Source organism: Falco biarmicus, chromosome 20 (genome assembly GCF_023638135.1).
Source record: "Falco biarmicus isolate bFalBia1 chromosome 20, bFalBia1.pri, whole genome shotgun sequence".
Lineage (NCBI taxonomy): Eukaryota > Metazoa > Chordata > Aves > Falconiformes > Falconidae > Falco > Falco biarmicus.
In genome coordinates, this window is record NC_079307.1 from 3,780,189 (window position 1) to 3,792,669 (window position 12,481).

The following is a 12,481-nucleotide window of genomic DNA, read 5'->3' on the forward strand; positions in this document are numbered from 1 at the left end:
TTTGCCTTCCTCAACATCCCCAGCACCTCAGTTCGGAAAGTTACCGCTCCCGGATCTATAACCAGTACCTGCAGTTAAGACCTTACTTCTGTTTTGCTTGAAATGAGAATGTCTCCAAGTAGACAGCACCATGAAAGGGCACTGTGCGGAGCATGAAATGGGGAAAATAGGGCAGCAGAGTTCCCTCTGGCTTGGCCGTAACGAACTGTTCTTTTCCAGTGACATAACACAGACCCAGCAGTTATTTTGCTGAAAAACTTGAGAAAAAAAAAGCCTGCAGTCTTCATCACGAGGCAGCCAGGCTAGGTCAGTACTCCCCTTTGTTAGGCCACTATCGATTTAGGTTTTGGTGAGAGAGTAGCAGTTTGTCTCTGTTTGCACAACAGAAGAGCTACCTTACGCCAGGAATTGTCAGGATAAAGTGGCACCTATTTTAAAAAGAAACTGCGTCCATCTGCTAACATAACCCGACCTCACATAATCAGGGAAAACTCATTACCTCTGTCTGTGCCGGAAAACATCCCGGCCGGATTGCAAGACATCTTGACGAACATCTGCCAGAGCAGCCACCGCCCCTTGGGCCACAGCAGCGGCTGAGCGAGGCCTGTGGCTGGCGGAGGATGCTGAGAGGCTCTTCCCCACCGTGCCAGCAGGGCTGTGGTTCATCCCTCTCCCGGAGCCTGGTTTGAAGTGAGCAGCTAAGGCCAGGATCAACCTCATGATAGATTTCAAGTTCCCATCAACAATATCTGCAAAATGCAAATAAAGCCAAGGACAATGCCATTACCATGAAGTCCCACCACAGCTGTATCTCACCAACAAGCATGAAAATAATTAAACCCAACAGGACCACGCCAGTAAGTGAGGACCATGTAAAAAGGACTGCATTGCAGCACTGGTGCTTAGCTCTGCTTGTTTTGTACAAAGCAACAAACTGACTGATCACAAATTTTGATGCTCCAAACGGACCTGAGCCTTCCCTTTAAGGCCATTTCCAGCTAACAATCCAGCAGGATACGTGACAGCACATGATAATTACTGAACACTCACTGGGAAAGTACAGCAGTCACTGAAGACTAACACTGTACCCAGCGGTCCTTTAATTAGCGCATGGAATTTGCTGCCTTTTTTTTTTTTTTTTTTAAATGCTAAAGACCAGAGAACAGCAATGCATTTCTTTAGCAATAGCATCCTGTGCCATCAACTGTTTGTAGCACCTTGCAAAAGTTAGCTAGTCCATTTTAACATCACACCAGCATACAAACTAGCTCACACACGCTGATCTCAAGTTCACTGCAAAGATCAGCCATTCTTTCAGACTACAATTTCTCAAAACAATTTATTCAGCTGAGATACTCAAAGTCCATTAAAATAATAGGAATGGAGTTTCCAAATATATCAGAAGCAGCCTAAAAAAAAAAAAGTGCTGGAGGCATGAAGGCTGGTTATTACTTGCTTTAGTATCTGAAAAATTAGAAATAGCCAAAGTAAGTCACAGTGACTGTTGCCTCCGCTTTATTCATGGGGAACATGAAGCCAGAAGTTTGTGTGAATCATTTCAAGTCCTAGAATGAGTCAATGTCAGAACTATGAGTGGAGCTCTGGAGCATGTGTCCCAGAGTCTTGTGCCTGTAGCCTATGACCACATGACATGGTTTCAGCGCATATCCAGGTTGATACCTTTGCTTAGGTAAGACTTTTACCAGTAGTGGTACCATTTCAATAGTCATGCGCTCATCAGACAACTTGCAATACTACCGAAAAACAGTACAGCCTCCGATCTGCCAGTAGCAGTACTGTGGGAACAGTCCTCATTACTCTATATTTAAATTCTAAGCCTCTCACCAAGGCCTATAAACCAGCAGCTTGTACTCTTCTGCTAACAAGGGTCATGCCCTCCACGTAGTCTCTCTCAGCATTTTTCCCCTCTTTCTCATCTGAAGGGCCACAGACAGTCAGAACTGTACCTCCCCGCAGTACAGGCAGCAAACAGCAAGGATCAGGGCCCACCTTGTACCCCACAGCCCTACACGCACACCAGCGATCCTCGTGGTATCTGACTAAACCACGCCACAGGCATGTGATTTAGCATACTGGGTCTCCTCCCTGTTTACAAGTCATGTGAAACAGTATCACAGGCTTCCAGTGGACCAGAAATATTTTTCCCATGTCTCATTTTGCAGTAGCAGGTTTGTACGTCTTTTTAGTGAAAGATTCTGAGTCTGTATTCTTTATTACACCATTACTTCATCTTCTGACTGCCCAGCAGCAGAAGAAAAGGCATTTTTGTTTCTGTGCACTGTGCTGCTACCAAAAGCAGTCAAGAACACAGTATCATTCAACCAAAAGCAGTCAAGAACACAGTATCATTCAACCCAAAACCTGTTATTAAACCATCTGAGGAAAAAACCTGCAACTCCCCCACAAACACATTTTCTGTTTGATACTAAACAAAGACAGAAACAGGCCTACAACAGATAAAATCATCTGTGGCGACCACCAGGAGCACATACCTTTTGCTGATGTCTGATGCATGCGGATCTTTTTGGATGCCACAAAGTCTAAGACTTTTTCCACATTTTCCCTCTTTTCCTGCTGGCTGCTGGGGTTGACCTGAATGCCATTCAACTTCTCACCAGCTAAAGAGTGAAAAAACTTTGTTAAAGAAGAACTGAATAGCTTGGTGCTTTCACAGGAATGGCTGTAGGTGTAGGGCCTGATCTTATCTCTTGTCTGGGTACTTCAAAAGGCATGCATAGCTTTTGTCATGTTTACAAGGCATCCAGTACCAGGAATAACAGGTTGCAGACTGTATTGGGTTTACATGAACTGACTACAAACCCCGTTCCCTGTCCCCCTGCACTGCTTCGAGGGTAGAGAAAATTAGAAGTTGGGCCTGGGAAGAAGGGAGTATCTCAGCAAGCAGGTCACTCTTCCAAAAACGCCACACACTAACACCATTCCTCTACAAGGTAAACCCTTTCTTAACTCCATTCCAGCCTCGTGGGAATTAATATCGTCCTTGACACGTTTTTACCATGTCTGTTGCAACTGTCTGCTAAAACATAAGGCTTTAATAGAACTGCATCTATGATTTGTTTCGTGATTGTTTTCTTTTAAAGTCACTCCTTTCCCCCCACAAGCTCTGACACCGTCATAAACATCTGCCAGCATGCCCGACAGATGTCAGAGCCAAGGCCACCCTCCTCTAAACAAGATCTGAAACTACAAGATGAAAAATAGTGCCATATGGCATTACTGACCTACAATCTCAATAAGCAAAGCAAGAATGACTCCATCTCGGAGATCCTGTCTCAGGTCTTGGACTGGCTTTATTGTTGGCTTCTTCTTCAGCTGGGAATTCACCCAGGCCACATATGCCTGTAGTTGTTGCTGAAAATAGAAAACAAAACATTTACAACACGTCACTGCCATTTCAGGGGAGAGTTGCATAGCTCTCATTTTTCTCCTCCATCTTCACAGATCTCATTGTCTTTTGCCCTTGAAAACAAACACTGGTGGTCTCATCCCAAAGCCTGCTGAGCGCTAACTGACATCACTGCACACCGTGGTGCAGCTCGCTCCATGCCAGGGCAGGAAAAGCAAGCAGGCAGCAGGACAGGAGTCATCATCTAAGCACAGCTGAGAAGATAGCTTTACATTACATTTAATCTAATTGGTGCCAAACCAATGCTGTCATCCCCTTATTTTCGGTGCCAGAATTGGTTCACTCACAGCATTTTGTGTCCCGTGCACACTGTTTTCTTCCATATATCCAGGAAGTAGAAAACCCACAGTGCAGAAGCAAGAAACCCTGTGTTATTTCTCTTTAAACTATGCCATCTATTATGAGAAACAACCAGGACTGATTTCCTGGAAGGGACAACAGCCTTCCCTCCTTAACACCCCCAGCATGGCTCACTTGTAACAGTTCATGCAGCAGGGAAGAGACACCCTGTTGTACAGCCCCCTTCGTTTAATTGGAGCTGCATCAGCATTTCTAATGGCCCAATTTCTATTTCTCTGTGCTTACCACAGCACTTAACACCTGCAAGACCCGAGAGCAAGCAGCACTGCCTTTCCAGAGGGCATACTGGATAATGCTTCACAGAATTGTGTATGTTGCTACAAGGGCAAGACCAGGGAAACAAACTCAGGCTTCTGGTCAGTGTGAGGACCCATCTGGCACAGGGGACTGAAAGGTGAAGAGCTGATTCACATGATGACCTTTCCCTTCCTCCCCCCCTTCCTCAGCTAGTAGGAGCACCGGTACCACTGAAATCCCTTTGGGCAGGGCTGGTGTGGTACATAGAGGGTAAACAAACTGATCCATTTATGGGATTATCTCCCTTTTCACTAAGCTTCCCATTATTCTGCCAATGCAGCAGGTTTTAAGTCTGCATTCCATATTATCTCAGCAGTGTCGGAGTTTATGCTTTTACAGCCCATCAAAGTCACAATCTAGATCACAGCTTCACTCTTAATTAACCTGACATAGGAAATCCAACTTTAATCACACCGTGGCTCGGTCTGCTGGTTCAGAAAGCAGCGAGCTGGGGAGCAGAACAGAGCTGAGCTTGGGGGACTGCTTGATGGCTTTTGAAAAAAGGAAGCAGAAGTGACAGATTTGATGCATGCTTGCTGGAACAGACTTGGCCTGCCACGTGGATGGGGTCTGCATGCTCTTCTTTGGCTGTAATGGCAATGATGCACGTCAGTTTTGTCTACCCAGTTTCAGAGGTCTTCATTTTCTACTTACAAGCCTTCACTTTCTCTCTCTTGCACAAGCTGATGGTCCTGCGCTGATTTTCAGAACAGCAGTGGTAACTCTTGCCAGCTGCCAAAAGCACTTCACCTCCTGCTATTGGATTTTAACTGATCATGCCAGCACTGAGGTTCAATCTCACAACAGTCTAATGCCAGAGCCAGAGAGACCACAAGCTTCTATTACACAGATTCAATAAAGCTTTAATTTATTCCAATCAGTACCAGAGAAAAGAGGTAGGTTTGTTTATAGTAATACAGCATCATTATAGAAATATCTACATTGATAAGTAAAGATGTACCGAATAGGGCTGCAGCATGAAAACTCCACCTGACGTCTGTGTCATTTAGGAAAATAATCTTATCACAGTTGTGTTTACTACCTTGTCATTTTTCAAATCATTTTACAAAGTTCTAAACTGTTATACTGTACTAATTCCACAAGGGCACAGCCTCTTCCAGCCTACAGGAAATTTGCCCTTTTTATAGGAATCTATATGGTTCTTCCACTCAGACACTTCCATTCTCACTCAAAGAAAGAACAGCCCCTTTCACTAAGCAGTTTGTTTTCTATTTCTTTTCTCTGAACATTCTTCATGCATTCATAAGAAAGCATTTTTGGCAAACTTTTAGTCCCTATCTCTTAAATGTATAAGAAGGTTGACACTGTTATTAGAAAAAGTCACTTCTAAATTCCAGTGCGTTTACATTTTTAACAATGATTATTCAAAGGAGGATTTTGTGGCAATGGAATATGGATGTCACCATTACAAAGTGATTTCATACCAATAGCTGCTGTAATACTGCAAACTTACATTTCATTAGCAGCCTTACTTTGTTGTTTGGTTGGTTATTTTGGGGTTTTTTTCCCCATTAAGCGTAAAATATTCCTGCAGAAGTTCAGGCTGTTCAACTGAACAGCGTTTCCTGATTTTGCATCCAAAAACTAGATGATCTAATGACTTTAGTGAGAGAGTTGGATTGCTGCAAAGCTAAAAACCCAAGGAATAAGCTGTCACTTCTGGCAGCTGAGGTGAGCAGGTGACTGAACTTATCAAGAAAAGAACAGATATAAAAGTTTAGTGGCCTAAAAATGGCAAAGTGGTGTTAAATGCGTGAAGGGACAAAGCCCCCAAGCTGCTCAGCAGAAATCCTAATAGCAATTTTTAAGCTAGTGAGTCAAAAATGTTTTGCTTCACCACTCTCTGTGGCTTGCCTGTCAGCTGGCATAAACTGAGCCACAACAAGGACACTGTGGGTGATACCTTAAAGCCCTACACCTCCAACACAAGCACAAGGCCTCAATTCACGGCCACAGATTCAGTTTAATGCATCAGACCCATAAAAAAACAAAAGTAAACTCTTGTTTCATTCCCTCAGAATTCCATGTTTAAGACCCAAGACAGGTATCTCATTTCACAACAGAACAGCCCGAAGTACTATCACAGCAATACGATCTGCTACTTGGATGGACATCATTCATGGCATCTATTCTGGAAAGTACTTCAGGTATCATCTTCCATCACAGAGGAAACGAAGATTTGCTAGGATGTATTCTGCCATGAGAACAGCAGCTCTACCCAGCCTGTTCCACCCCACAAAAATGCTACCCAGCCTGTGCTTGCCACTTGCCCAGAGAAATACAAGAAAGACACATGCTCCATCACCATTTGCGGCTGCAGGCATCCTAGCTCAAACCAAACGTGTGCCCCATCCAGTCCCACATTAGTCTCAGCTCCTCTTAGTCAACAAGGCTCCAAGGAGGAGGGAAAGGAGGTTGGGAACAAATAAAGAGGTGGATGACACATCTCTAAAGTACTCCTTTCCTTTTCCACGGCTGTCGCCCCTGTGCTTCCACACTGCTTCCTGACAACAGAGTAGGACATTACATATTGTGCCTTCTAAATAATTAGCAAAAAGAAGCACTAGCCCCAGCGGCAGGGCAGATGAACCCAAGCCAGACCAAGTAAAGGGTGCAGAGTGAGCCTTTATGCCGAGGGAGCTGGACCCAGCTGTCCCCCAAACCCGCTCAGCTCCCCTGCTCTGACAGCTGCTCAAATTCTTAGCACTCCTCTTGTTTAACTTTTGTCTTTCTAGTTGAGGGGAAGGATCCCATGGGACCTATTACACCAATTCCTGTGATTCCAGTGCTCTAACTATGCTACTACAGCTTCTGACAGAAGCTCCAAAATTCATGCTAGGGATTGAACAAATCCCTAGAGTTTCCCCTTGTTGATTCATAACTTGGTACAAATGAGAGGAATCAGAGAGGGAGCAACTATTGTTCTACCTAGCTCATCCTCTTCCTTCAGTATAATTGAATAATTAGCCAAATAATTCTTCCTTCAGCCACTGAGCACTCAGGAGTTTTCTGCTTCTCCCTGCATTTTGGTTTGAGCATCTGTTCAGCCAAATCTTAGACCTGATGGGGCTCACACTGCTCTACTCCTGCACCGATACTTCTTTCAAAACCGTGATTTTCAGAAGAAAAACATATCAGCCTGGTCTAAGATTTACTACGCAGAGCACACGTTATTAGGATTATGGCGGAGTTAAGCTTAATCCTATTTATGTTAACACAGCTTTGTGTTCCAAAAAAAGGCAAGGTTTACCTGTACCTTGCAATGGGAAGAGCAACTCCCTTTCCTGAAGGAAGCTGGAGCTCAGATTGCTCCAAGTTCCAGGCAGATCATTGTAGGGTATTTGTATCCAAGTCACTCTGGAAGCCTTGAAAGACTTTGCAGGGCAGGAAAAGATTTTGAAAGCGAGGTACTAGGGGCCACCTGCAGTTTTAAGGAATTTCCCAACTTGCAGGGACTTCTGCTGGGACATTACAGGTTAGCACAACACACCTCAGAGCAGGATCTTACTCTGGATCACTTACTCAGCACATACCCCGAAGAAGTGCCTGGGACCTACTGGCTATAGTAGAACAGCTGTCTGGAGGTCAGGAACTTTGTGCTTTCAATTGACTTTGGGCTTGCAATTCAATTGCATATCAATGTGCCAATGGTATGCAGGAGAAAAACACCCTTCCAGGGCCAGCACTTATTTCTCAGTGGCTGCAATCTCTTACTGATAATTACAATTAAGTGTCATTATCTAGTGTTTTCTGAAAGTGGAAGAAAAGCAGCCCCTCTTGCAAAGCTCCTGCCAGCTGTAGGTGTCCTTGATATTCTCATTTAACCAGTGCAATTCACCACCTGCTGCTGTGGGCTCCTGTTTCTCCCCTCTCAACCATCAATCAGTCCAGTCTGCCTGACAGTAAATACAGGTAGATCACAATGCTTGTGACATGCTACTCTGTCCTTTATTACCAGTGCCATCTACATTACACTGTATACAATTAATTTTCAGATTTCCTCCTCCTCTGAGATTAGGGTATTGTACATTTTGAAGTCGGCCAAATAGTCATTCTTGGAAAAAAAAATCATTCTTTAGCAGATAGATGCCTCCAGAGGGCCTGACCTTGCTATCACATTACAGTAGACTCCCCTGACGCTCTCGCTCTCTGCTTCTAGGAACAGATTACTTTTCTGCGTGCATTTGATGAATTTGAATCTATCCTTATTGTTGGGTTTAGGGAATCAGCCTGGAAGAATAATAATCTTTCTCACAATCTTTACTCGGCTTTTCCTTTATACCCTCTGGCCACTGCCCAAGCACCAGGTCTAACAAGGTCAATAATAATAGCCCTCATGCTATGAGGTTGGTCCCAGTATGAAAGGCGTTTAGTGTCCTGTCTGTTCAGAGCAGTGACCCAAACGTCTGCAGCAGCAAAGCTCAAAGGCTAGCTTAATTGCATCAGGATGTAATGTTTAAGGCCTTGTATAATTTCTAAGCTTTCTGACATCACCTTAATTAGACAGAAACTGGAATTTTCCATCCAGTGTTCCTCCAGTTTGATTTTGTTTTCGTTTGAGAAGGCCTTTGTAGGAGCGGAAAATAAAAACTCACGAGCAAATGTTTCTCTCGGCTCTCAAAGCCAGCAGAACAATTTTTTTTTCTCAAAATTGCTGCTTAAATGTGATTCAGGCTGTTTAACACATTGAGATAACTCCTGATACATCCAACAGCGAAAAACACCCAATTATGACCAGAGCAATGCCAGAACAACCATGTACACCCACAGGAGTCCTTTTTCATAGAACTCTTACTTTAAAGCAGGAGGTGTAATTTCATTCAAAATAGCTTTTGGTCTGATGTGTATTTTCCAAATCTATAAATAGCCTGTCTCAAGCACAGAAGACGCCTCAGTACAGTGACACAGTTTGGAAAAGGAGGCACCCATGCAATCTGGTGCACATCAGGAGACAGAAATAGAGTGTGAGCTTCAAAAGACTAAGAGCTCTTTAACCCTTCACTCGTATCTGAGTGAAAACGTGGACATTTCCAACACCCTAACATGTCTGGACAAGGATTTTTCACTGAGTTGCTGAGACCCAGGAAGAAGTACTACCCTGAGGTCTTGTTAAAATTATAGGCAGAACATGTTTCCTGTAACTTCTGAGGTCAATTTCCAAGACTTAAGCAGCACAAACCTTTGGGAGGAGCAGCCCAACGATGCCCTTAACCTGTGCTATGTTCTAGGCACAGCCAGTTGGATTTTCCTCATCTTAATATAATGAACCATTTCTTTGGGTTCAGTGAATTCACCTCAAGGAGCAGCCACCTGTTTCTCTAGCCAGATTCAAGAATATAAGGGCCAGTCTTCTGCTTTCTGATCTCTTAGACCAGACAACGTTTTTGAAACCAGAGTCTGACTGCCATTCATCGACTGGTCAGGTTTGTGCAATGATTTCAGAAAGCAAGTGCCTGCAACTTTAGAGGGCTTTGGCCAGATCTTTGGAAATACTTCAGTCATTCCTGTCATCCTGGGTGTTCTGAACAAATATAAAGAATTAAATCCTTCTCTCTGTACGCAGCTCCCTAAATACAGATCTCACACAGGAACTGCTTCTCGCCCGTCATTCAGAATGTCAGGGTGGGAACGCTGTCTTCGTCTCCAGTCGGGGAGCAGCAATTTTTGCTCAAATCCTGGCAGTACTGCTGGGTTGAAATGACAGCTGCCTGTGGCATCCTGGCTAAACCACCACTTGTTACTGGGAAGGGAACAAGTGTCTGGTCGACTAAGAGAGCAGTGTGCCAACAGCATTTCAGATACCAGCTGAAGTGCTAGAAGGTCTATGAAGGATGAAGTCTAGAGCTGAAGGTGTATTTCACATGTTTCCTGGATGCAAACAACAGCAAGAATTTCCAGAATGTCCACCTGTCCAGCAGGACACTTCGTTTTTTACTGCACAGTTTTCCCACATCTTTCATAGTCCTTTACCCATTAAGAGGAAAAGCTTAAGCATTGAACAGCAAGGCCCAACGCCGTTCAAACTCCCTACATTCTTTCTACCATTTTGATTTTTACTTCTTGTTGCACAGCCAACAGCTGTCATGCTCCATTTCAGAGACATACAACTTTCAGTACATGATGAAGTAATTCTTACCTGTGCCTACATATACTGGTATTTTAGTCATTTCATGTTGTATTTTAGAATCCACTTGGAAAAGCTTAGTAGATGCAAATATAAAATCTCTTTAAACAGCTCGTGAAGTCAGGAGCAGCACTCACAGCTGAAAGACAGTTATGCTCAGTAGTTTGTTGTAACCTCGTAAAAATTAACTTTGAGTCTCCACCCAAGAAACTGGGCCTAGGTGGGCAAATGGCAAGAAATGCACGTCTGACAGCTTTTTATCTCTGTAGAACCAAAGAGTTATTTAATTTGTGCAAAACAAAAGCCTGATGATTCCATTTTCCCTTTAATGGAAGAAACCTTTTCCTCCTATTGATCTGTTGCCAAGACATATCCTTGCTGTCAGGCAGTGATCTCACTTGTGCCACCCATCTGCCACATACGGGTATTTTTGTGAGTGGCATCTAAGTGTGCTTTCTTCAAACAGTAATTTTGCCTGTCACTTTCATAACACTACACACAAGCGTCCTTCCTGCAATTAATCTGTTTTCTACCTATACCTCCTTCCTGTTTGTACAAATCCAGGGATTACTCGCCATACCTTCTCCACACACAGTAGCAGTTCTGTGCACCCTTTTCATGTTCGGAAATTTGGAGATGGTATCCATTCCTTAAACAAACTCACAGTCATTGCAGGGAGCATCTACTTCAAAAGTCTACCAGACAGAAACTCATGTAAAATGAATCTTGCTAGGACGTATTCCTTCAAATCAACAGTCGGAAATACGTGCCCTGAAATGCCACTGGCATTCGAAGCCAGGTTGCTGCTTTAGGCCTAATTACTGGCATGTTTGCAAGATGTTTTAGTGCCTCTGCATTTTCCCCAATCTGGTATTTTGAGGCCCTTTTCTAACACAGGTCAACGTTTCTATGCAAGCATGCAAGCAAAAAGCTGAGCCACAAGAAGTTCTTTTACCGTAAACTGCCAGTACTTCGGAGCACATGATTCACCCTGAACTATCAAATGGTTCCACTACAGCCAAACAAAATCTAAGGTCTGTCAAAACAAGTTGTGCTGAGACATTCCCTGATGCTTCAGGAAAGAAAAGGAGCACTGTTCATTTTTCAGTGGAATACAGTCACCAGCTCTGTACAGACAGGGAAAAGCAGCTTTGTGAGGAGACAGCACACAGTATGACTGAGCAGCGCTTTTTGCAGGCAATAACCTTTCATATGAAGAAAAGGGGAAGAGACATCCAGTGAAGCTGCCTGCTCTAGGATGAAGGGCACTAAAGGCACATTTAGGATACAGACTCTGTTTTTCACTCTGCCAGTGACTTGCTGGGAATTTGGCAGCCTACTTTACCTCTGCATGCCTCAGTTTCTAGCTATAAAGCAACTACACTAATTTTTACGTTACTTGTAAAATGCTTTGATAACAATAAATCTTTGACTGTACCTGTGCAAACGCACTGTAACAGACCCTGCCAAAGGACAGCCACTGCTATGCAAACAAGAAATAGCCTGGTTTAGGCATACAGTGAAACTCAGCCAGGGCTTGAATCCTAACTGCTCAGCCCCTAATCCTATATAACGGCAAATACAATACGTCCTTCCCTTGCTGACAGTCCTATTGCTGGCCAGGTACAAGGGCTTTGAGAAAAATTGATAAGAATTCCTGCTAGAGCAAGCAATTGTCTGCTAAAGCACATCTCCACCTAAACCCAGGTGTGGGAAGCCCCAGCTGTGTTTTCTGATGTCCCTGCTTGAGGCTTAGCAGAATCACAATGCAGCAGCTGCCCAGTCTCCTGAAGACCAGACACGCAACCTGGCAAGGTTAAGGTGGTTCTTCAGATCCCAGCCTTTCCCACTCTGGCCAAGCCTTAAACAAGTGTGCCTGACCATCCCGTGGCTTTAACAGTGTAGGGCGGATGTAAAATACTAGTGGTCTCACACCGAAGTGAAATGAGACTTGGATGTACTATGTGGAAACCATCAGCATTTCTAAAGAGCTCCATGTATTTAGTGAAACCAGCCTCTGAGGGATTTGGTACTACAGGGAGTATTTAGTTATGGGCTGGTCCTAATGGGCTGAACTGGACGAGGGACACAGGAGTCAAAACAGCTCTCTGCATAGTGAATCCTATTAGCTATAAATAGGACTCATTGCAAGGAAAGGGCGAGTGCAAGTTTCTTCTGCTCAGATCGCGGTAGCAGAGACGTTTTTATCGCAGCTCATGCATGTTACACCA

General features: G+C 43.9%; 1 protein-coding gene across 2 annotated transcripts in view; it reads right to left on the bottom strand.

The window, feature by feature from the left end:
- DIXDC1 (DIX domain containing 1) overlaps positions 1-12,481 on the bottom strand; it is a 37,615-nt gene that overhangs the window by 21,170 nt on the left and 3,964 nt on the right. For both annotated transcript variants that reach the window (XM_056322791.1, XM_056322792.1), the window contains exons 2-4: positions 3,264-3,393; positions 2,514-2,639; positions 500-749 (exon numbers count right to left, since the gene is read on the bottom strand). In XM_056322791.1, the coding sequence (XP_056178766.1) occupies positions 500-749; positions 2,514-2,639; positions 3,264-3,393 (506 nt within the window). The remainder of the gene's footprint in view (positions 1-499; positions 750-2,513; positions 2,640-3,263; positions 3,394-12,481) is intronic.